The sequence below is a fragment of the Hypanus sabinus genome, chromosome 21, assembly GCF_030144855.1.
Source record: "Hypanus sabinus isolate sHypSab1 chromosome 21, sHypSab1.hap1, whole genome shotgun sequence".
Lineage (NCBI taxonomy): Eukaryota > Metazoa > Chordata > Chondrichthyes > Myliobatiformes > Dasyatidae > Hypanus > Hypanus sabinus.
In genome coordinates, this window is record NC_082726.1 from 17,645,570 (window position 1) to 17,666,847 (window position 21,278).

Sequence of the window (21,278 nt, forward strand, 5' to 3'; positions counted from 1 at the left end):
TTGTTATTATTGCCCATGTTAGTTTAGTTTAGGTTTTTTTTAAATATATTTTTTTCTTGCATTTTTAAAAAATTTTTTCTTTTGATGATTATTCTTGTTTTTTCATGTATAATTAATACAGGTTACATTGATTCATGTACTTTTTTTTGCTGATATTTTAATAAGATATTGTTATTCTATTACTAATTTAACTAAGTCTAATGTACCCATAACCTATTCAATTTCACAATATGTTTTTTTTCTATATATGAAATTCAATAAAAAGATTGAAAAAGAAAGAAAGATGTGAACAGTTCCCCTGCAACTGTCTTTTTGGTGTGGATTTTGCTTTGTGGTTGTCTTCCTTTAGTGCTCTTGATTTTTGATTTTAATTATCTCTGTCACAGACCCATGAGAGACGCCAGGTGATTCACTTTCAGTACCTGAGCTGGCCAGATTATGGCGTCCCATCTTCAGCAGCTGCTCTCATCGACTTCCGGTCCGCTGTCCGACAGCAGCAAGGCCACTCTGTCCGCAACCTGGGCAGCAGGTGGAAGGGCCACCCTGGGGGGCCGCCCATAGTCGTCCACTGTAGTGCTGGCATTGGAAGAACCGGTATGGCATAAAGATTCTTACATTGTTCTTCCTCAATGCTGAAAATACACATCTGCAAGTTTTACTTAATGCTGATTTATTTCTTTATTGTGCAAAGTGAAAATTGTACACCTTGCCCCTTTTCCCCCCTGAAATGAAATTCCAATTTTCAGTCTGATAACACTTGTAAAATTGACAATCTCTGCTGTGTAGTAGTTTATATCTTCAAGGTTACATTAGACTGTGACTGACAACAGATCCCATTAACACAGGGATGTCTCTGCTGTTTCAGCAAGCTCCCTGTTATATGGTATTTGGCATTGACAGTGAGCTACTTCTTGGAAACTGAGATTTTTAAAATTGTTTTGAGGATTGTTTCTGAGTAAATGTTCCAGTGTTGTGAAAACAAGGTCCCGGTGGTGTGGAGAGCAGCTGATTCCTGTATTGGTACAAAACATCCAACTTCTGAGAAAACCTGACAAAAAATTTATTGCAGTGACTTGATTCCTTTCTACTGCTGTTCCTTTGACAATTAACTTAATATGGAGACCACTTCTTAGTAAAGTCATGGCAGCTGTAAATTCGCCAGGGCACGTCTCATGATGAGGTTCTCAAGACTGTGCTCACACCCAGCCCCTGACACTGCCACACGGTCTGAACCCAAACTCCCTTTCCAGATGCTGCTTCCAGCAACCACGTGCATGCACACAGGGACACAGACGTGAGCACATACTCAGACACTGCCACACACACCCTTGCACCCTCATAGTGAGGAAACAGAGACTACAGTCACAAAGCTGTGGTCTGGTGTAAGCAGTTTAAATAGGTGTTTAAACTGTGAGCGTCCGGGTTAATGTTTTGCTCTCTGTGCAGGTGCTGAGTTAACAGCAGCAGAGGTTACCAGTCAGCTCTCTACCCCATTGTGCAGTTCTCTGCCCCACTGCCCAGCTTTCCCGTTCCCTCAGTTCCTCTCCCAGCGATCACTGACATCCCACACGGAAATGCTGGGAGTGTTCAGTGCCATGGTGTAAGGCTGCCACCTGGTGGTGAAGCATTGACAAGGCTTCTATACAGGTTGTCTTGTCAGAATTAAGCCATTCAGCCCTTTGAACTTGTTCTGCATTTAGTACAAACCAGAATAGTTCTCGGTGAGTCACGACAACATTCCCACACTCTGGCCATTCCATCCAGAAATCTATCTCCTCCTTAAATATTTTCAACAACTCAGCCTCTACACGTTTCCACGCTCTCCACCCTTTGGACTGAAGAAATTTCCCAGTCCCAAGCCCCTTACTCTATATCCTGATTCTAAATGTCCCACATCCTCCCTGCATCCATTCTGTGAGCAGTAGTAATTTTCCAGACTCCCCCTCATCCTGAATGCAGTTTAATATTTCCTCAAATATTTCACCAAGTCTGGTGGGAACTTCATTTCACTTCATACATCCTCGTAGGGCAAGGAGACCAAAACTACAAACACCTGTACAGTCTTGTTCCTGCACTTAAACCTGCTGTAATGAGGGACACCATATAATTTTCCTTCATAACTGCTTGCTACACCTGTATGTTTATTTCCAGTGATTGATGTTTAGGAATACTCACACCTCATTGTCAACTCCTGATCTAACACTGAAATAGCATGCCACCTGTTCCCAACTGAAGTGGAAGACTTCATACAAGTGGTACTGTATGTTGTCATCCACATGCACGATCTCCCCTGAAGTCTCTTTGCTTCTCCCTCCCAGTTTACCGTCAGTTATTGTCTGACAAACTTCAAATGGTGCCAAATGATTTTCTTCCTACTCCCCTTTTCCCAGCCTATTCAACATTTTCTTCTATTTCCCCCTCCAGCTTTCCCCTTGAGTGTAGTTCACATCAATTACTCCTCACAGTGATGTGTCCCTCCCTACTTAATGGGTTATGGTGCTGCTGTGGGGGTTAAATTACTAAACCAGTGTTCCAGAGACACTGGTTTGAATTCCACTGTGGCAGCTATAGAATTTAATAAAATTAAATTTTTAAATTTAATTAAGCAGAATTAATTGAATATAAACTAGAATTCTGAAGAAAGCTAACATCAGTAATGGTGATCATAAATCTACCAGATCATTGTCAGAACTGACCTGGGAAATCCATGTTCCTTCCTTGATCTGACACATCAGTGACTCCCGACCCAGAGTGATGCGTTACCCCTGAACTGTCCTGCCCTGACGAGGTGGCCCAGCGAAGCATTCGGCTGAAACCCAACCATCGCATTACCACAACGGCTCAAAAAGGCCACTCATTGTCACCTTCTCAACATCGATTAAGGGATAGATTAAAAAATGCTGACCTTTGCAGGGATGCCCATAACCCAAACAAGTAAACAACAATTACCTCTGGAGGTGAATAAGTAATTCCTGTGTTAGACTCAATAGTTACAATTTACAGGTCAAGGTCAAAGTCAAGTTCATTGTCATGTGCACAAGTACATGTATGAGGTTTATTGTCATACACACATGAATGGCCCAGTGCAGTGAAAAACCAACTTGCAACAGCATCACAGGAATAAGGCATCAGATATTAAACATTTACAAGAAAATAGATCGAACATAAATTATATATAAACTTTATAGGAAAGGACACAGAACAATACAAAACAAAGTTAATGGTATAAAGTGGTCACTGTGTTTCTGTACGGAGATGGTGATTATTGTAGTACTGAATGGTTAAAGGGAAGTAACTGGTTTTGAACTGGTGGTGTGGGACTTCACATGGGGCTTGTGTATGCCCCATTCATACAAAGTGAGCATTTGGGAGACTGCCGGGATGAACTAGCCAGCTGCTGTGTGGCTACGGTTGCTCTCCACCTGGGAGCCTGGTTTGTGGTCAAGTTTCCAACTTACGAACTGTTGGGCTTACAAACAGTTCACAGCAACAGAAACCTGTGGTAGGAGGACCTATAATGTGTACATTCCCTCACCTTCATCTTAGCTAACAACTAGAAGGTGGAACACTTAGTTTCCTACACAATCCTTCCTATTTAATCTGGAGAATGAAGCATGCCACCTGTAGCCAGTTTTGTGATTTGGAAGTTAGAGGTGAACCCAGTCTAAAAGGTCGTTAACATTAGAATCCCATTTTTCCTCAATCTTACTTGTCAGGGCCGTCTCATGCCCCTTTCCGGATCCTTCCTGGTCACCTTAATTCTCAAGAGCACTGCTTGATTTTTGTTTCCTTATGCTTTCTTCCTGCTCTTCATCGTTTTTGTCACCCCTGGTTCCTTTCCTGTACTGTGCTGTCCCCATCTCAGTGTGGCACACCTACCCAGAAGCACTCTCCCAAATTAGAGAATGCCAGGGGCAGCAGTGTGTGTAGTTGTGATTACTAAGGAGAGGGTGCTTGGGAAGCTGGAAGGCCTCGAGTACGTACGCAGATGTACTCAGCCAGGTGGTTTCACATGTGTCTATTTTAATGCAAGGAGTGTCTTAAACAAGATGGATGAACTTAGAGTGTGGATCAGTACGTGGAACTATGACGTTGTGGCCATTACAGAGACTTGGATGTCACAGGGACAGGAATGGCTGCTGAGTGTGCCGGGCTTTAGATGTTTCAAAAAGAGCAGGGAGGGAGGTAAAAGAGGTGAGGGAGTGGCATTGTCAATTAGGGATAGTGTCACGGCTGCAGAAAAGGAAGAAGTCATGGGGGGATTGTCTACTGAGTCATTGTGGGTGGAAGTCAGAAACAGGAAGGTGTCAATAACTCTACGGGGTGTTTTTCATAGACCCCCAATAGTAACAGAAACATCGAGGAGCAGATGGGGAGGCAGATTCTGGACTGATGCAATAATAATAGGGTTACTGTGATGGGTGATTTTAACTTTCCTAATATTGACTGGCATTTCCTTTGAGCAAGGGGTTTAGATGGAGTGGAGTTTGTTAGGTGTGTTCAGGAAGGTTTCCTGATGCAATCTGTAGATAAGCCAACTAGAGGAGAGGTTGTATTTGATCTAGTATTGGGAAATGAACCTGGTCAAGTGTTAGATCTCTCGGTGGGAGACCATTTTGGAGGTAGTGATCATAACTCTTATCTCATGCTTGACTAATCTTCTGGAGTTTTTTGAGGATGTAACTACGAAAATGGACAAGGGAGAGCCAGTGGATGTAGTGTACCTGGACTTCCAGAAATCTTTTGATAAAGTCCCACATAGGAGATTGGCGGGCAAAATTAGGGCACATGGTATTGGGGGCAGAGTACTGACATGGACTGAAAATTGGCTGGCTGACAGGAAACAAAGAGTAGTGATTAACGGGTCCCTTTCGGAATGGCAGGCTGTGACCAGTGGGGTACCACAAGGTTCGGTGCTGGGACCGCAGCTGTTTACAATATACATTAATGATTTAGATGAAGGGATTAAAAGTAACATTAGCAAATTAGCTGATGACACAAAGCTGGGTGGCAGTGTGAAATGTCAGGAAGATGTTATGAGAATGCAGGGTGACTTGGACAGGTTAGGTGAGTGGGCAAATGTATGGCAGATGCAGTTTAATGTGGATAAATGTGAGGTTATCCACTTTGGTGACAAGAACAGGAAGGCAGATTACTATCTAAATGGAGTCAAGTTAGGAAAAGGGGAAGCACAACGAGATCTAGGTGTTCTTTTACATCAGTCAATGAAATCAAGCATGCAGGTACAGCAGGCAGTGAAGAAAGCTAATGGCATGCTGGCCTTTATAACAAGAGGAATTTAGTATAGGAGTAATGAGGTCCTTCTGCAGCTGTACAGGGCCCTGGTGAGACCCCACCTGGAGTATTGTGTGCAGTTTTGGTCTCCAAATTTGAGGAAGGACATTCTTGCTATTGAGGGAGTGCAGTGTAGGTTCACAAGGTTAATTCCTGGAATGGCAGGACTGTCATATGTTGAAAGATTGGAGCGACTGGGCTTGTATACGCTGGAATTTAGAAGGATGAGAGGGGATCTGATTGAGACATATAAGATTATTAAGGGATTGGACACGCTGGAGGCAGGAAGCATGAACCCGCTGATGGGTGAGTCCAGAACTAGAGGCCACAGTTTAAGAATAAGGGGTAGGCCATTTAGAACTGAGATGCGGAAAAACTTTTTCACCCAGAGAGTGGTTGATATGTGGAATGCTCTGCCCCAGAAGGCAGTGGAGGCCAAGTCTCTGGATGCTTTCAAGGGAGAGTTAGGTAGTGCTCTTATAGATAGCGGGGTCAAGGGATATGGGGAGAGGGCAGGAATGGGGTACTGATTGTGTATGATCAGCTATGATCACAGTGAATGGCGGTGCTGGCTAGAAGGGCCGAATGGCCTACTCCTGCACCTATTGTCTATTATCTCCTTTGCCATACAGCTGGAGAGGGATAGGAGCTAACAATTTGGGAAAGCATTTAGTTGGGATGGGGGAAATATACTATTAGGCAGGAACTTGGGAACGTAAATTGGGAGCAGATGTTCTCAGGGAAATGCATGGCAGAAATGTGGCAAATGTTCAGGAAACATTTGCATGGAGTTCTGCATAGGTATGTTCCATTGAGGCAGGGAAAGGATGTGGTAGGGTTAAAGAACCATGGTTGAACGAAGGATGTTCACCATGAAATTCAGTAAAAAAGAAAAAAGTTCAAGAAACTAGGTACTGTTAGAGCTCTAGAAAATTACAAGGGTGTCAGGAAGGAGCTAGAAGGGGCCATGAGAAGGCCTTGGCAAGCAGGAATAAGGAAAACCCCAAAGCATTCTACAAGAATGTGAAGAGTAGGAGGATGAGCCCTGTGAGGATAGGACCAATCAGGAGCAGTAGTGGAAACACGTGCATGCAGCCACAGGAGATAGCGAAGATACTTAATGAATACTTTGCATCAGTATTCGCCAATGAAAAGGACCTTGGCAACTGTGTGAATGACTTACAGTGGACTGAAATGCTTGAACGCATAGACATTAAGAAAGAGAATGTGCGGGAGCTTTTGAAAGGTATTAAGTTAAATACCAGGACCAGGCGAGATGTACCCCAGGTTGCTGTGGGAAGTGAGGGAGGAGATTGTTGAGCCTTTGGAGATGATTTTTGCATCATCAGTAGGGATTGGAGGGTTGCAAATGTTGTTCCCTTGTTAAAGAAAGCAAGTAGAGATAACCAAGGAAATTATAGACCAGTGAGACTTACTTCAGTAGTGGGCAAGTTGTTGGAGAAGATGCTGAGAGGCAGGACTTATGAGCATTTGGAGAGGCATAATCTGATTAGGGATAGTCAGCATGGCCTTGTCAAGGGCAGGTTATGTCTTATAAGCCTGATTGAATTATTTGAGGATGTAACAAAACACATTGATGAAGGTAGAGTAGTGGATGTAGTGTATATGGATTTCAGTAAGGCATTTGATAAGGTTCCCCATGTGATGCTCATTCAGAAAGTAAGGAGGCATGGGATCCAAGGAGACCTTTCTTTGTGGATCCAGAGCTGGCTTACCCACAGAAGGCAAAGAGTGGTTGTAGATGGTTCATATTCTGCATGGAAGACAGTAACCAGTGGTGTTCTGCAGGGATCTGTTCAGGGAACGCTCCTCTTTGTGATTTTTATAAATGACCTGGATGAGGAAGTAGAATGGTGAGTTAGTAAGTTCCCTGATGACACAAACGTTGGGGGTGTTGTGGATAGTCTGGAAAGTTGTTAGAGGTTACAGCAGGACATGGATAGGATGCAGAACTGGGCTGATATGTGGCAGATGGAGTTCAACCCAGGGAGGTGTGAAGTGGTTCATTTCAGTAGGTCAAATTTGAAAACAGAATACAATAATAATGGTAAGAGTCTTGGCAGTGTGGAGGATCAATGAGATCTTGGGGTCTGCATCCATAGGACACTCAAAGCTGCTGCGCAGGCTGACAGTGTTAAGAAAATGTATGGTGTGATGGCCTTCATCAATATGGGATTGAGTTAAAAACCCATGCAGTAATATAAAACCTTAGTTAGACCCCACTTGGAGTACTGTGTTCAGTACAGGTCACTTTACTGCATGTGGATACTATAGAGAGAGAGTGCAGAGGAGATTTACAAGGATGTTGCCTGGATTGGGGAGCATGCCTTATGAGAATAGGTTGAATGAACTTGCCCTTTTCTCCTTGGAGAGACGGAGGATGATAGATAACCTGATAGAGGTGTATAAGATGATGGGAGGCATTGATCGTGTGGATAGCCAGAGGCTTTTTCCCAGGGCTGAAATGGGTAACATGAGAGTACATTGTTTTAAGGTGCATGGAAGTAGGTACAAAGGGGATGCCAGAGGTAAGTTATTCACACAGAGAGAGTGCATGGAATGCACTGCCAGTGATAGTGAGGGAGGAAAATACAGTAGGGTATTTTAAGAGACTCTTAGATAGATACATGGAGCTTAGTAAAATAGAGGGCTATGCAACAGGGAAATTCTAGGCAGTTTTTAGAGTAGGTTATATGGTCGGCTCAATATTGTGGGCTGAAGGGCCTGTAAGGTGATGAAAATTTATATTTTCTAAGATAGATAAGTCACCTGGACCAGATGGACTATACCCTAGCATTCTGAAAGAGGTAGCTGACGAGATTGTAAAGGGCTAGTGATGATCTTTCTAAAGTCACTGGATTCTGGACTGGTTCTTAAGGACTGGAAAATTGCAAATACTACTCCACTCCTTAAAAAGGAAGGGAGGCAGAAGACAGGAAATCATAGGCCAAATTAGCCTGACATCAGTGGTTGGGAAGATGTTGGAGTTTATTATTAAGGATGAGGTTTCAGGGTAAATGGAGGCACATGATAAAAATAAGCCAAAATCAGTATGGTCCCCTTAAGAGAAAATCTTGCCTGACAAATCTGTTGGAATTCTTTGAGGAAGTAACAGGCTGGATAGAGAAAGGAGAGCCAGTGGATTTTGTTTACTTTGATTTTCAGAAAGCCTTTGACAAAGTGCCACACGTGATGCTGATTAACAAGATAAGAGCCCATGGTGTTACGGGAAAGATACTAGCATGAATAGAAGATTGGCTGGCAAGAGGCACAGAGTGGGATAAAGAGGGCCTTTTTTGGTTGGCTGCTGGTGACTAGTGTTTTGCAGGGGCTGTTTTTGGGACCACTTTTTTTCACATTGTGTATCAACAATTTGGATAATGGAGCTTTGTGGCCAAGTTTGTGGATGATACAAAGAGAGGTGGAGGGGAAGGTCGTGTTGAGGAAGCAGGGACTCTGCAGAGGAACTTAGATTGGGACATTGGGCAAAGAAGAGGCAGATGGAATAAAGTGTAGGGAGGTGTCTGGTCATGCATTTTGGTGGAAGGAATAAAGGCATAGATTATTTTCTAAATAGGGAGCAAATTCAGAAATCAGAGGTGCAAAGAGACTTGAGCTTCCCTGAAGGTTTACTTGCAGGTTGAGTTGGTTCTAGGGAAGGCAACTGCAATGTGAGTATTCATTTTGAGAGTACTAGAATATGAAACAAGGATGTGATGTTGCCCCCCCCCCATTCTCCCTGGCCCCCTCCTCCTTCTCCTGTCCACTCTCCTATCAGGTTCTTTCTTCTCCAGCCTTTGACCTTTCCTACTTATTACTTTCCAGTCAGCCTCTTTCCCCTCCCCTCACCCATTTAATTCTGGCATCTCCTCCCTTCCTTCTCAGTCCTGAAGAAGGGTCTCAACCCAAAACGTCGACTGTTTATTCTTTTCCATAGTTGCTGCCTAATCTGCTGAGTTTCTCCAGAAATTTGTGTGTGGTGAATGTGATGCTGAGGCTTAATGAGGCATTGATCAAACTGCACTTGAAGTATTGTGAGCAGTTTTGAGCCCTTATCTAAGAAGTAATGTGCTGGCATTGGAGAGAATCCAGAGGAGATTCATGAGAATTATCCTGGGAATGAAAGAGTTGACATACGAGAAGCATAAGATGGCTCTGGGCCTGTACTCACTGGAGTTCAGATGAATGATAGGGGACCTCATTGAAACTTACATAATGTTGAAAGGTGTAAATAGAGTGGATGTGGAGAAGATGTTTCCTGTAATGGGAAGTCTAGGACAAGAGGGCACAGCCTCAGAATCAAGGTCATCCATTTAGAACAAAGATGAAGAATTTCTTTAGCTAAAGGGTGGTGAATCTGTGGAACTAATTGACACAGATAGCTGTGGAGGCAGGTCATTGTGTATATTTAAAACAGAGGTTGATAGGTTCTTGATTAATAAGGGCATCAGAGGTTAAGGGGAGAAGGCAGGAGAATGGGATTGAGGGGGATGATAATTGAGCCATGTTCTTTTTCTGACTTCCACCCACACTGACACAGTAGACAATGCCTCCGTGACGTCTTCCCTTTCTGTAGCTGTGATGCTATTGCTGATCAGCAATGCCACTTCCCCACCTCTTTTACCTCCCCTCAGTCCCTTTTAAAACATCTAAACCCTGGAACATCCAGCAGTCAGTCTTGCCCCTGTGACAGCCCATTTTCAGTAATGGCAATAACCTCATTAATTCCACGTGCTGATCCATGCTCTAAGTTCATCACACTTGTTCTTAATACTTTTTGTATTAAACATATAACCATATAGCAATTACAGCAAGGAAACAGGCCATCTTGGCCCTTCTAGTCCGTGCAGAACGCTTACTCTCACCTAATCCCACTGACCCACACTCAGCCCATAACCTTCCATTCCTTTCCTGTCCATATACCTATCTAATTTTGCTTTAAATGACAATACTGAACCTGCCTCTACCACTTCTACTGGAAGCTCATTCCACACAGCTACCACTCTCTGGGTAAACAAATTCCCCCTCATGTTATTCTTAAACTTTTGCCCCCTCAGTCTCAACTCATGTCCTCTTGTTTGAATCTCCCCTACTCTCAATGGAGAAAGCCTATCCACGTCAACTCTATCTATCCCCCTCATAATTTTAAATACCTCTATCAAGTCCCCCCTCAACCTTCTGCGCTCCAAAGAATAAAGACCTAACTTGTTCAACCTTTCCCTGTAACTTAGGTGCTGGAACCCAGGTAACATTCTAGTAAATCTTCTCTGTACTCTCTCTATTTTGTTGACATCTTTCCTATAATTTGGTGACCAGAACTGTACATAATGCTCCAAATTCGGCCTTACCAATGCCTTGTATAATTTTAACATTACATCCCAACTCCTATACTCAATGCTCTGATTTATAAAGGCCAGCATGCCAAAAGCTTTCTTCACCACCCTATCCACATGAGATTCCACCTTCAGGGAACTATGCACCATTATTCCTAGATCACTCTGTTCTACTGCATTCTTCAATGCCCTACCATTTACCATGTATGTCCTATTTGGATTATTCCTACCAAAATGTAGCACCTCACACTTATCAGCATTAAACTCGATCTGTCATCGTTCAGCCCACTCTTCTAACTGGCCTAAATCTCTCTTCAAGCTTTGAAAACCTACTTCATTATCCACAACGCCACCTATCTTAGTATCATCTGCATACTTACTAATCTAATTTACCACCCCATCATCCGAATCATTACTGGATATGACAAACAACATTGGACCCAGTACAGATCCCTGAGGCACACCACTAGTCACCGGCCTCCAACCTCCACCACTACTCTCTGGCATCTCCCATCCAGCCACTGAGGAATCCATTTTATTACTTCAATATTAATACCTAACCATTGAACCTTCCTAACTAACCTTCCGTGCGGAACCTTGTCAAAGGCCTTACTGAAGTCCATATAGACAACATCCACTGCTTTACCCTCATCAACTTTCCTCGTAACCTCTTCAAAAAATTCAAAAAGATTTGTCAAACATGACCTTCCACGCACAAATCCATGTTGACTGTTCCTAATCAGACCCTGTCTATCCAGATAATTATATATACCATCTCTTTCCATTACTTTCCATTAATTTACCCACCACTGACGTCAAAGTGACAGGCCTATAAATGCTAGGTTTACTGTTAGAACCCTTTTTAAACAATGGAACCACATGAGTGATACACCAATCCTCTGGCACCATCCCTGTTTCTATTGATATTTGAAATATTTCTGTCAGAGCCCCTGCTATTTCTACACTCACCTCCCTCAAGGTTCTAGTGAATATCCTGTCAGGATCTGGAGATTTATCCACTTTTATATTCCTACAAAGTGCCATCTTTCCACCCATTCTACTGACTGGATTTATGCTTATCCATTGCCTGTTCATCATCATTGTCACAATCTCACTACTCATTGCATTGACTTTGCACCAACTGTTCCGTCATCTCTGATTCCCACCCTCTGCCAACCTAGTTTGCAAACCTACCCATGAGGACATTGGTCCCTTTCGAGGTCAGGTATAACTTTTGTGGAGGTCACACCTTTTCCAGATGAGATCCCAGTCGCCTACAAATCTGAAACCCTGGACCCTGCACCAACACTTCATCCACACATTCATTTGTCAGTCCATCCTATTCTTACCCTCACTGGCACATGGCACAAGCCACAACTTCTGGATGCTCACCATCCCCCTTAATTACGCTGTGCACTTGATCGGAGACATCGCTGACCCTGGCGTCTAGCATTAAACATACCATTACAGAAGTCTCGTTTTCATCCACAGGATTTCCCATCTTTTCCCTGACCAAAAAATTCACTATCATTCTCCTCTTTTCCCTGCTTCCCTTCTGAGCCACAGAGCTAGACTCAGTGCTGACCACTGTGGCTCACCCCTGGTAGGTTGTGCCCTCCTGACGAGTGAAACCCCTTTTTACTGTGCACCTTTCGAAACACGGCTGGTTAGCCCTCCACTCACAAGCCGATGGACTCAGTGGTGAGAAAACCACCTTTCTCAAACTCCATACATCTCGGGTCACTATGACTTGGCTCCCACCAGTCCAAGAGAACCAAGATGTTTCAACTACCTGCACCCCATCTGAGTGAATACTGTATAAATGCTGCCCACTTGTGATTACCCATTGGCAAGAATTACCAAGTCGTACACTACACACAGTTATAAGAAAGGTGTATTTATGAATGTCACTTAATCAAACGGTTAGTAAAGAAGAAAGAAAAAAAGGGCCCACGATAATTAAAACAGTCAAATGTGCTCAGATCTTCCAAAAGCTGGAGGTGTCCATGTACTCACAGCGCCAACTCCTATTCATCAATTACCGATAGAACTTTCCATCTTGGACTCCATTGAATTGTGCATTCTGTTCGATCGAATTCTCCAACTCCTACTGAAAAATACCTCTCCACCCCACTTTCTCATGAACCTTCTCCCAATTCCACCATCTGATTTAGCTGATCCGACATTCCTAAACTGAACATCACAATCCCTTATCTTTAACGGTAGGCCAAACACCACCAGCAGAACACACTACTTCAACAGAAAACTATTAAATGAAATGCCCTATTAAATAGCACTAGAAGTAAAAATCTTAACCAGGACCTCAAATCCATTTGTAAATGGTAGTGACATATCACTTTGTGGACACAACACTCTGTTCCCCTAGTGCATCATTGGCCAGCTAATCTGGGGGTTCCCTGCCTCTGAGACCTCCTTATCCCATCTTCAGCCTCCAGCATTTTGTGGGATCTTTCCTGCCTACTTGGAGATGCCTCCCCCTGTCCATTACTCATGCTTTCCAGCAAATCGTGTCCCCCTGTCACTCAGCTGCATCTCTAGTTATATTGGAGCCCTGCTTCCCTTTGTGGTCTAGCTTCGAGTTTGCCTGGCTCTGCCTGCTACCTTTGAGTCAGCGTGGGGAGGTTTAGGAATCTCTTCATCAATTATTGGGGAGTTTGTTTAAAGTAATGTATACCACACCCCATGTCCTCATCCTCTGAGTCCCTACACAATTCAGTGGTTGGATCCCTTTCTGTTCTCCCACTTCAGTGCAAAGTCCTCCTACTAGGTGTAGGGTCCACGTCAGGCTCTGAGTCAACACCTACCTCCTGCCCTAGGGGTAAAAGGTCATTCTGATGGAGAATTTGACAGCCCATTTCTGTCTTCTGGCTTCACCCGGAAAATTGGCACATCTGGCACCTGATTCTCCACAGTAGCCACCCAGCGATCAGCCAACTTATGCTTCCCTGCCTGCACCAAATTCCTTATTAAACCTAATCTTTTGTTCATATCTCCTCTTGTTTGCTTGATTCTGCTTGGTAGCAGTGACCTCTGCTAGTTCATAAGCCTTTCACAGTTCCTTCCTCATGTCAGACCCATACGTACATCAGATACTTGTTAATGAGAGAAAGGGCTACCTGAGTACCCTGTACTAACTGCTAATTCCCTTTTCCTCTCCTGATGGTCACCCACTTTCCTGTATCCTGCAACTCTGGTGTGACTGACACCCTGTCAGTCTGCTGACTGATCTGTGGTCATCTTGCTCTAGGTCGCTACGTCGGTCTATAAGGAACTGCAGCTGCACCTCTCACAGGTGTAGTCGACAGGGACACCAAAGTAACATAGTACAGCACTGAAATAGGCCATTTGGCTCTTTAACCCAGTGTAGAGATCCTGTTAGCCACACTCCCCTGACTTGTCCCAAACCCACAGTAGTTTGTGTGTTATTTCTTCATTTCTTTTTGGTTATTGAATCAAATCCAGTAACCCATCAGACAGTGCATTCTAAGCCCTGCATCCTTAAAATCCAATTTTCCTCCTTGTATTTTGCTGTCCTCTGATTTATTAACCCTTTCTCACTGAAAGCAGTTTTGCTCTCTTCATCCAATCTCTTCATAACTTCAGTCACAGAGCACTATAGCACAGAAGCAGGCTCTTCAGCCCATTTAGTTCATGCCAAACTGTTATTCTGCCTAGTCCCATTGACCCACACCTAGACTGTAGCCTTCCATACCCCTTACATCCATGGACTTATCCAGACTTCTTTTAAATATTGAAATTGAACCCACATCCACCACTTCTGCTGGCAGCTCATTCCACACTCACATCAACCTCTGAGTGAAGAAGTCCCTCTTCAGGTTCCCCTTAAATATTTCACCTTTGCCCCTTAACCTATGACCTCTAGTTCTAGTTTCACCCAACCTCAGTGAAAAATGCCTGCTTACAATTGCCCCATTTATACCCCTCTAACCTCTTGTCGGCCATCTAAGAACAAATCAGCTTCTCCAGCCATGCACATACTGCTTCGTTTGTGGTGTTATGCTAATAAATCTTTACTAAATGTTTCCTAAAGCTCTCGTGTCCTTTCTAGTGCATTGCCTAGAACTTAATGGAGCATTCTAATTAGCGGGCAAACTGTAACTTTCTGGCTTTTATATGTAACTCCCTGGGTCGCCTCAGGCTCGCTCAGCTCGTTCTCGTCTAGGGGGAGCAGCCTTCGGCCCTGCCAAACTGGGTAATCAGCTGGTGTGGATGCTGTGTGATGTCCCCACCTCGCCCAAAAACAGACAGTACACCATATGCGATTAAATGAGTACAATTTATAAAGGTTACTATAACTAAGTGATTAATAACGATACAGTATATATGAAGAGAAAATTAAAGAAAAGGCGCCAAACTTATCAAAGTCCAAACCACTTCGTGCACAACCGTTGGAGCTCAATTACTGAAGTCTTCTGGCCACTATTCGATCCCCTCCTAACTCCTCGACTCGCAGCTCAGGACCCTCCGAACTCCTCGACTCTCCAAACAGCTCAGGACCCTCCGAGTGGTCAACCAAGCACATCTAGCTTAATCCCCCCCCCCCCTTGGAGAATCTCCCGGCCTCGGACCCCCCTTTGGGGTCCAATCCTCGCCCAGTTTAGAGCATTGCGTCCTCTCTCTCGACCCCCTCGCGCCGATCTGCCCAAAAGCCCGTCAACAAAAGCTTACAGACTCAGAAGAAAGAACATTAATCCCCATTTGGTTTACAAAGGAATACCATTCTCGTTATCAGTAAATTAGCATTCCTGCTAGTTAACAAAAGGAAACCCTTTCCCAACAGTAACAAAGAAAAAAAAGAAACCCCCTTTACACACTTCCTCCACCAAATAAAAGTCATGCCCTCATGACTACTAAATAACTCGCCACCTTTCCTGCCAACACACCGTAACCCAAGCACAAACAGTGACATCTCCTCCCCACACAGTAACCCTCACGCCCTGTTCCTCAGGCACTACTTAGGCCAACTATCTGGGAGTTCCCTAACCCTTCTGAGGCCTCCGTACCCCCTCACCTAAACCCTTCAGGCTCGGACACAACTGGGGATACCTTGGGCCCACTACCAACTCCTCTCTCAACCTCTCACTCATGCCCCACACTGCACACAGCTAACCCTCCCCGCTACACCTGACTCAATGGGAGAAGGGCCAAAGGTCTCTTCCTCAATCGAGGGAAAGTCAGCAAAAGGCAGCATGTACCACACATCCAGCACATCATCCATCGAATCTGTATTCTTCCTCATTCCTGTGATCGGTAGCTGCTGTGTGATATTCTCCAAACGGAAACACGTGGCCTGCACTGCTCCCGCAGTCTCTTCAGCCTCCTGTTCAGTATTCACTGCACTTCTCTCCAGCTTTTTCTTCCTCATGACTTCTTCCAGATCAACTTTCAGGTTTTGCACTTCATTTGAACTGTCGATGGTCATCTTCAGGTTCCCTTCAAGCTTCCGCTTCTCTCTTCTGAGATTCGTCTGTAATTTCTTCACCTCTGCAAACTCCCCTCTCCGGGTTCTCAGTTTGCTATTACCCTCAGTCAGACAACTTTCTTCATTCTCTCCAACTTGTAAGTCTTCCGAATGGTTCCAGATCACTTTCTCCAGTCTCTCCGTCTTCATTTCAAACTTGATTCCGTAGAGACAGTCTCTCACGAGCTGCGACCTTCGCCAGCCCTGGCACGTGTCCCGAAAACACTTTAACTCGGTAGTTCTCAGCTGCTCCTGCAACAACCTCACTTCATATTCTCCTGAGGCAAATCCAAATACCAAGAGATCATCCACATACACCAAAACTCCAAACGCCTCCACATCCCCTATGGTCTTCCACCTGCCCCGCAGGAAGGTGGCAAGGGCTCCAGATATGCCCTGTGACATCTTTTCGGACCCGAAGACTCCTAGGGAATTTATAACGGCCGTCTTCTCCTTGTTGGCCCCACTCATCGGGATCTGGCAACATCCACTCCTCAGATCCAGCACCTTAAATCACTTCACACCACTCAGACAAGCCATCGCCTCTCTGGCCCTCAGGGCCATATTCTGGTCACTGACAGTGCACCTCTTCAATGCAATATAATCCATACACACGCTGCCTACATCTTCCACGGCTGTAGGGGCCAGTCGCCGCAACCTCTCTCTCTCCGAGGTGTCTTCAGCAGTCAACTCCCCTCCCTTGTGGTATTTCGCAGCGTCCACGAAGAGGATCTCACCCTCAGATACTTCCCCCAGGCCGTACCACCACTGGCTCTTGTTTGAATTCGGTATCAGCCCAATGCTGCGACACACGTCCGCACAAGCAGCTCGAAACCCTGGGTGCATCGACAATGCCTCCAAACAGCGCTCACCCGCCTCCTCCGGGCAGGCTCCCAAGCGTACCAGCAGGATTTTGGTTCTCTCTATATCAGAAATGCTGCCCGTCTCAACAGGGTCCGGACACATCAGCATTAACGATTCATGAACCTCAGTCTCCTCCACATTTGCCTCTAAGAACTCCATTTTCCCTGACCAACAACCGTTGTCTGGATAATCACCGGCACTGGTACCCCGAATCTCCAGTGTTCTCAATGTCGTCAAGGGTAAATGCTTCCAATAACGGTTATGAAACAAACTGTACAGCAACTTAACCGGTGCCCCGGTGCCGAGGATGGCTTTAACTTGACTTCCATCCATCCGTAACAACACCTGTGCGCATGGCCCCTCTAAGCCTTCAGGAATAGGGTCTGTTCCTTTCGGGAGTTCCGTGGTACATTGCTGGGAACGTGCTCCCCCAGAGACCCCAAGCCGTTCCCCCACTGAGCCTCCTCTAAGTTTCCCGACACCTCTCGAATCAACGGAACAACTGATCCCCTTGACAGATCCCCTTGGCACCACAAGCAATTTATCTGCCCCCCTAGGCAAAAAGGGATACCCTAAGAACTTCCCACCAATCTCCTGCCACAGATATAATAAGCCCCCCAGCTGCGGCATTTGACTTCCAGTCGAACCACACGCATTTTCCCACACTTTCCCAGAACTGGCAGCGGTTACTTCGAGGTAATTGCGCCTGACAGTTCTAACAAAGTCACCAGCCTGCCTACTCAAACTTTCAACCCGCCCCTGTCGCTTTTCCTCAGCCAAGCACTGCCACTCACCGAACAACTGAGGGGTCCGCTCCGCCCACGCCTCCGCCCCTTTAGGGCTGGACATTATTCCAACAACCGGGCGGAGCCCACCACTGCTGAAACATCCCAACCTGTCACTCCTCAATCTCCAAACAGTACGGACAACCCATGGTCGCACCACCATTTCGTCAGCCAACAGCAACCACCCCACCCAAAACACACACAGCGATAACCAGCAATCGCACACCCACAAAGGCACACCAGCTCTTCGCCACAGACACGATTTAAAGAGGGTGATCACACAGCTTCCACAGAAATCAGCCCCGGACGAGCACCCCACAATGTAACTCCCTGGGTCGCCTCAGGCTCGCTCAGCTCGTTCTCGTCTAGGGGGAGCAGCCTTCGGCCCCGCCAAACTGGGTAATCGGCTGGTGTGGATGCTGTGTGATGTCCCCACCTCGCCCAAAAACAGACAGTACACCATATGCGATTAAATGAGTACAATTTATAAAGGTTACTATAACTAAGTGATTAATAACGATACAGTATATATGAAGAGAAAATTAAAGAAAAGGCGCCAAACTTATCAAAGTCCAAAGCACTTCATGCACAACCGTTGGAGCTCAATTTCTGAAGTCTTCTGGCCACCATTCGATCCCCTCCGAACTCCTCAACTCGCAGCTCAGGACCCTCCGAGTGGTCAACCAAGCACATCTAGCTTAATCCCCCCCCCCCTCCTCGGAGAATCTCCCGGCCTCAGACCCCCCCTTTGGGGTCCGATCCTCACCCAGCTTAGAGCATTGCGTCCTCTCTCTCGACCCCCTCGTGCCGATCTGCCCAAAAGCCCGTCAACAAAAGCTTACAGACTCAGAAGAAAGAACATTAATCCCCATTTGGTTTACAAAGGAATACCATTCTCGTTATCAGTAAATTAGCATTCCTGCTAGTTAACAAAAGGAAACCCTTTCCCAACAGTAACAAAGGAAAAAAAGAAACCCCCTTTACATATAAACCAACCAAGTGAGCTTGTGCTGGACATGTGTAACTTTCTTTTAGCACAGAAACCAAAAACTGTCTACAATTCCCCCCAAGTGCATCAAAGACTATACAGAAGGGATAAGACTTATTGTGGTTCATCTCTCCTTAGAATAAGGTTAGATGTAGATTAGAAGCACAATCTAGATGTTAATTTGCCCGAGTTCAATGTTGAACTTGTTACGAACCCCATAACTGGGTCACTTACCAGCAAAGATAGAGAGGTCCATTGAAGTCTGATGGTACTATTTTTAACAGTATTTATTAGTAAAAATACACAAAAATAATATCAATGCAAGTATACAGATAATATACGTCATCATACTAAATCTAAAAGTGCGGGTGTAATAATAATAATCAATTTAGAAATAAGCTCTATCGTTGTCTAGGGGATAATGTATTGTCCGATGGAAATATAGAGTTCACTCAGTTCATGCAGGCTGCAGCCTTTGGGGACCACTGGGATTGCAATGGTTAGAGTAGAGAGAGAGAGTTTTGGGAGAAAAAATTTGCCGGCTTTCCTTTTATGATTGCGATCCTTTGGGAGTCCCATTGGTGTGGCCGTTCACTCGTGGCCTCTCCTTTAGCTAAGCCGTTCTTCCGTGGTGAGCCCGCCACCCAGGCAAGGGAGGACGCACACGAGCCCCCCACCAGCTGTCTCTATTAAATGCTGTCACGGGATTTCTAGCGTTTCTCCTGGTGCATCTAAAGGGGTTGTACCCCAGACCCTCTTTTATCCTTACTCACGGGGTCTCAGATGTCAATCAGGTTGGGATGATGCAATCCCTCAACCAGCCCACTCTGGTTGTCCCCTGAGGGGTTTCAATGAATAGTACAGGACTCAATACACAATTCTGTCTCCAAGAGACAATAGCCGTTATCAGTGGTTCAGTTTCACGGAGGTCAGGACATATTCCAAACCTTGTGTATTCTGGTTGTCTCTCTCTCTCGTTTCCTGGGTCCCAGACCCGAATTAATAGCGATCTTGCGATTCTCAAAAAGGAGGGGGGCGACTTTGTACCCTTCGGCCCCTCAGAGTTGCTTCACATTCATAACAAACTTTGAATTACTAGTGTCTACCAATTCTATTCTTCAATTCATCTTTCCCAAACCCTCGGGCTGAGTTTGAATTAAAACACAGTACTCTAGGCCAGGTATAACCAGAGCTTTGTAGAAGCTTAGCGTAACTTCCTTCCTGGTATGCTCTGTGTTTCTATTAATAATGATCCAATACATTTTAGCAGCAATTTTAATGTCCTATCACCTTCAAAAATGGGCGTCTCCACATGGGTATCTGAGCCCTGTATCCCTCTTTAACATTGTTCTGTTTAGATTTTATTGCCTCTTGTTCTTCCTGCTGGGAGCTTATCACTTCCTGCTCCTGTGAAGTTTCACCCACTCCATCAGTCTGAGAGTGCCTGTCAGGAGTCTACTAATATTTCTCCCTTTGGTAATTTATTTCCATGGTTCTTGACATCTTCAGATTTTAAAGCAACATCCAATACGTTCAAATTCATTAATTTTCACATTTTGAAAAAAAACCTTGATTTAAATAGAAACCCTTGAAGGGCACTTCTCTATATACACCCCCTTCACTCTGAATATCAACTATTCGTTATGACCTCTACCTTCTGATCCTTAGACCATTTTATATTCTCACACATACACACACTCTCTCTCTCACTCACACACACACACTCACACTCACACTCACACTCACACACACACTCACACACACACACACACTCACACACACACACACACACACACACACACACACACACACACACACACACACACACACACACTCACTCACTCACTCACACCTGCACCCGCACTACTCCGACCAGCCACTGGGTGGCACCTCCCAAGCCCATCACCATGATTAACTCAACAGCACCACCTCTGAGCAATCCAGACAGACAGCCTGCCGCAAGAGACGTTTCAGCTCACACAGAGAGGAGTAAAGGTCCAGAAATTGTCCTCCAAAAGGTAAATGATATAACGCTTTGGGGACAGGAGATCCAGAGGAATCTTACCCCGCCCCCATTGGTTTAGACTGATAAGTTCGAGTTTGTACTGTCCATTTGTTTTGAAAGCTTTATTTGGTAGAAGTTACATTCACACTATTCATGTTAATGCCTGTTAAATCTCATGGTATTGGCTTAGTGTTGCTGGTTGGATGTGCTATAGAGTTAGTTCCATCAGCCCATTTCGTCCATGCCAACCCTTTTTGCCCGTGTACACTGATCCCATTTGCTCACATTAGGTCTGTGTATCTTGTCTGTTAGATTCTGTCTCGTAAACACAGTCTTTGGATTTGACTCCCTCTCCCCCTCTGACAGCGCATCCATCTATCATCCTCTCTCTGTGTAGGGGGAAAAAGCAACAGCTTTAATCTGATCCCCTTTTAAAATGCCTTCCACTCACCTTAACCCTGCATTCTCTTGTTACTGATACCCC

At 45.0% G+C, this 21,278-nt stretch overlaps 1 protein-coding gene across 7 annotated transcripts in view; it reads left to right on the forward strand.

Moving 5' to 3' along the window:
- Positions 1–21,278, forward strand: part of ptpn9a (protein tyrosine phosphatase non-receptor type 9a) — a 248,321-nt gene that overhangs the window by 217,425 nt on the left and 9,618 nt on the right. For all 7 annotated transcript variants that reach the window (XM_059946076.1, XM_059946071.1, XM_059946073.1 and 4 more), the window contains one exon: positions 387–594. In XM_059946076.1, coding sequence (XP_059802059.1) covers positions 387–594 — 208 coding nt within the window. The remainder of the gene's footprint in view (positions 1–386; positions 595–21,278) is intronic.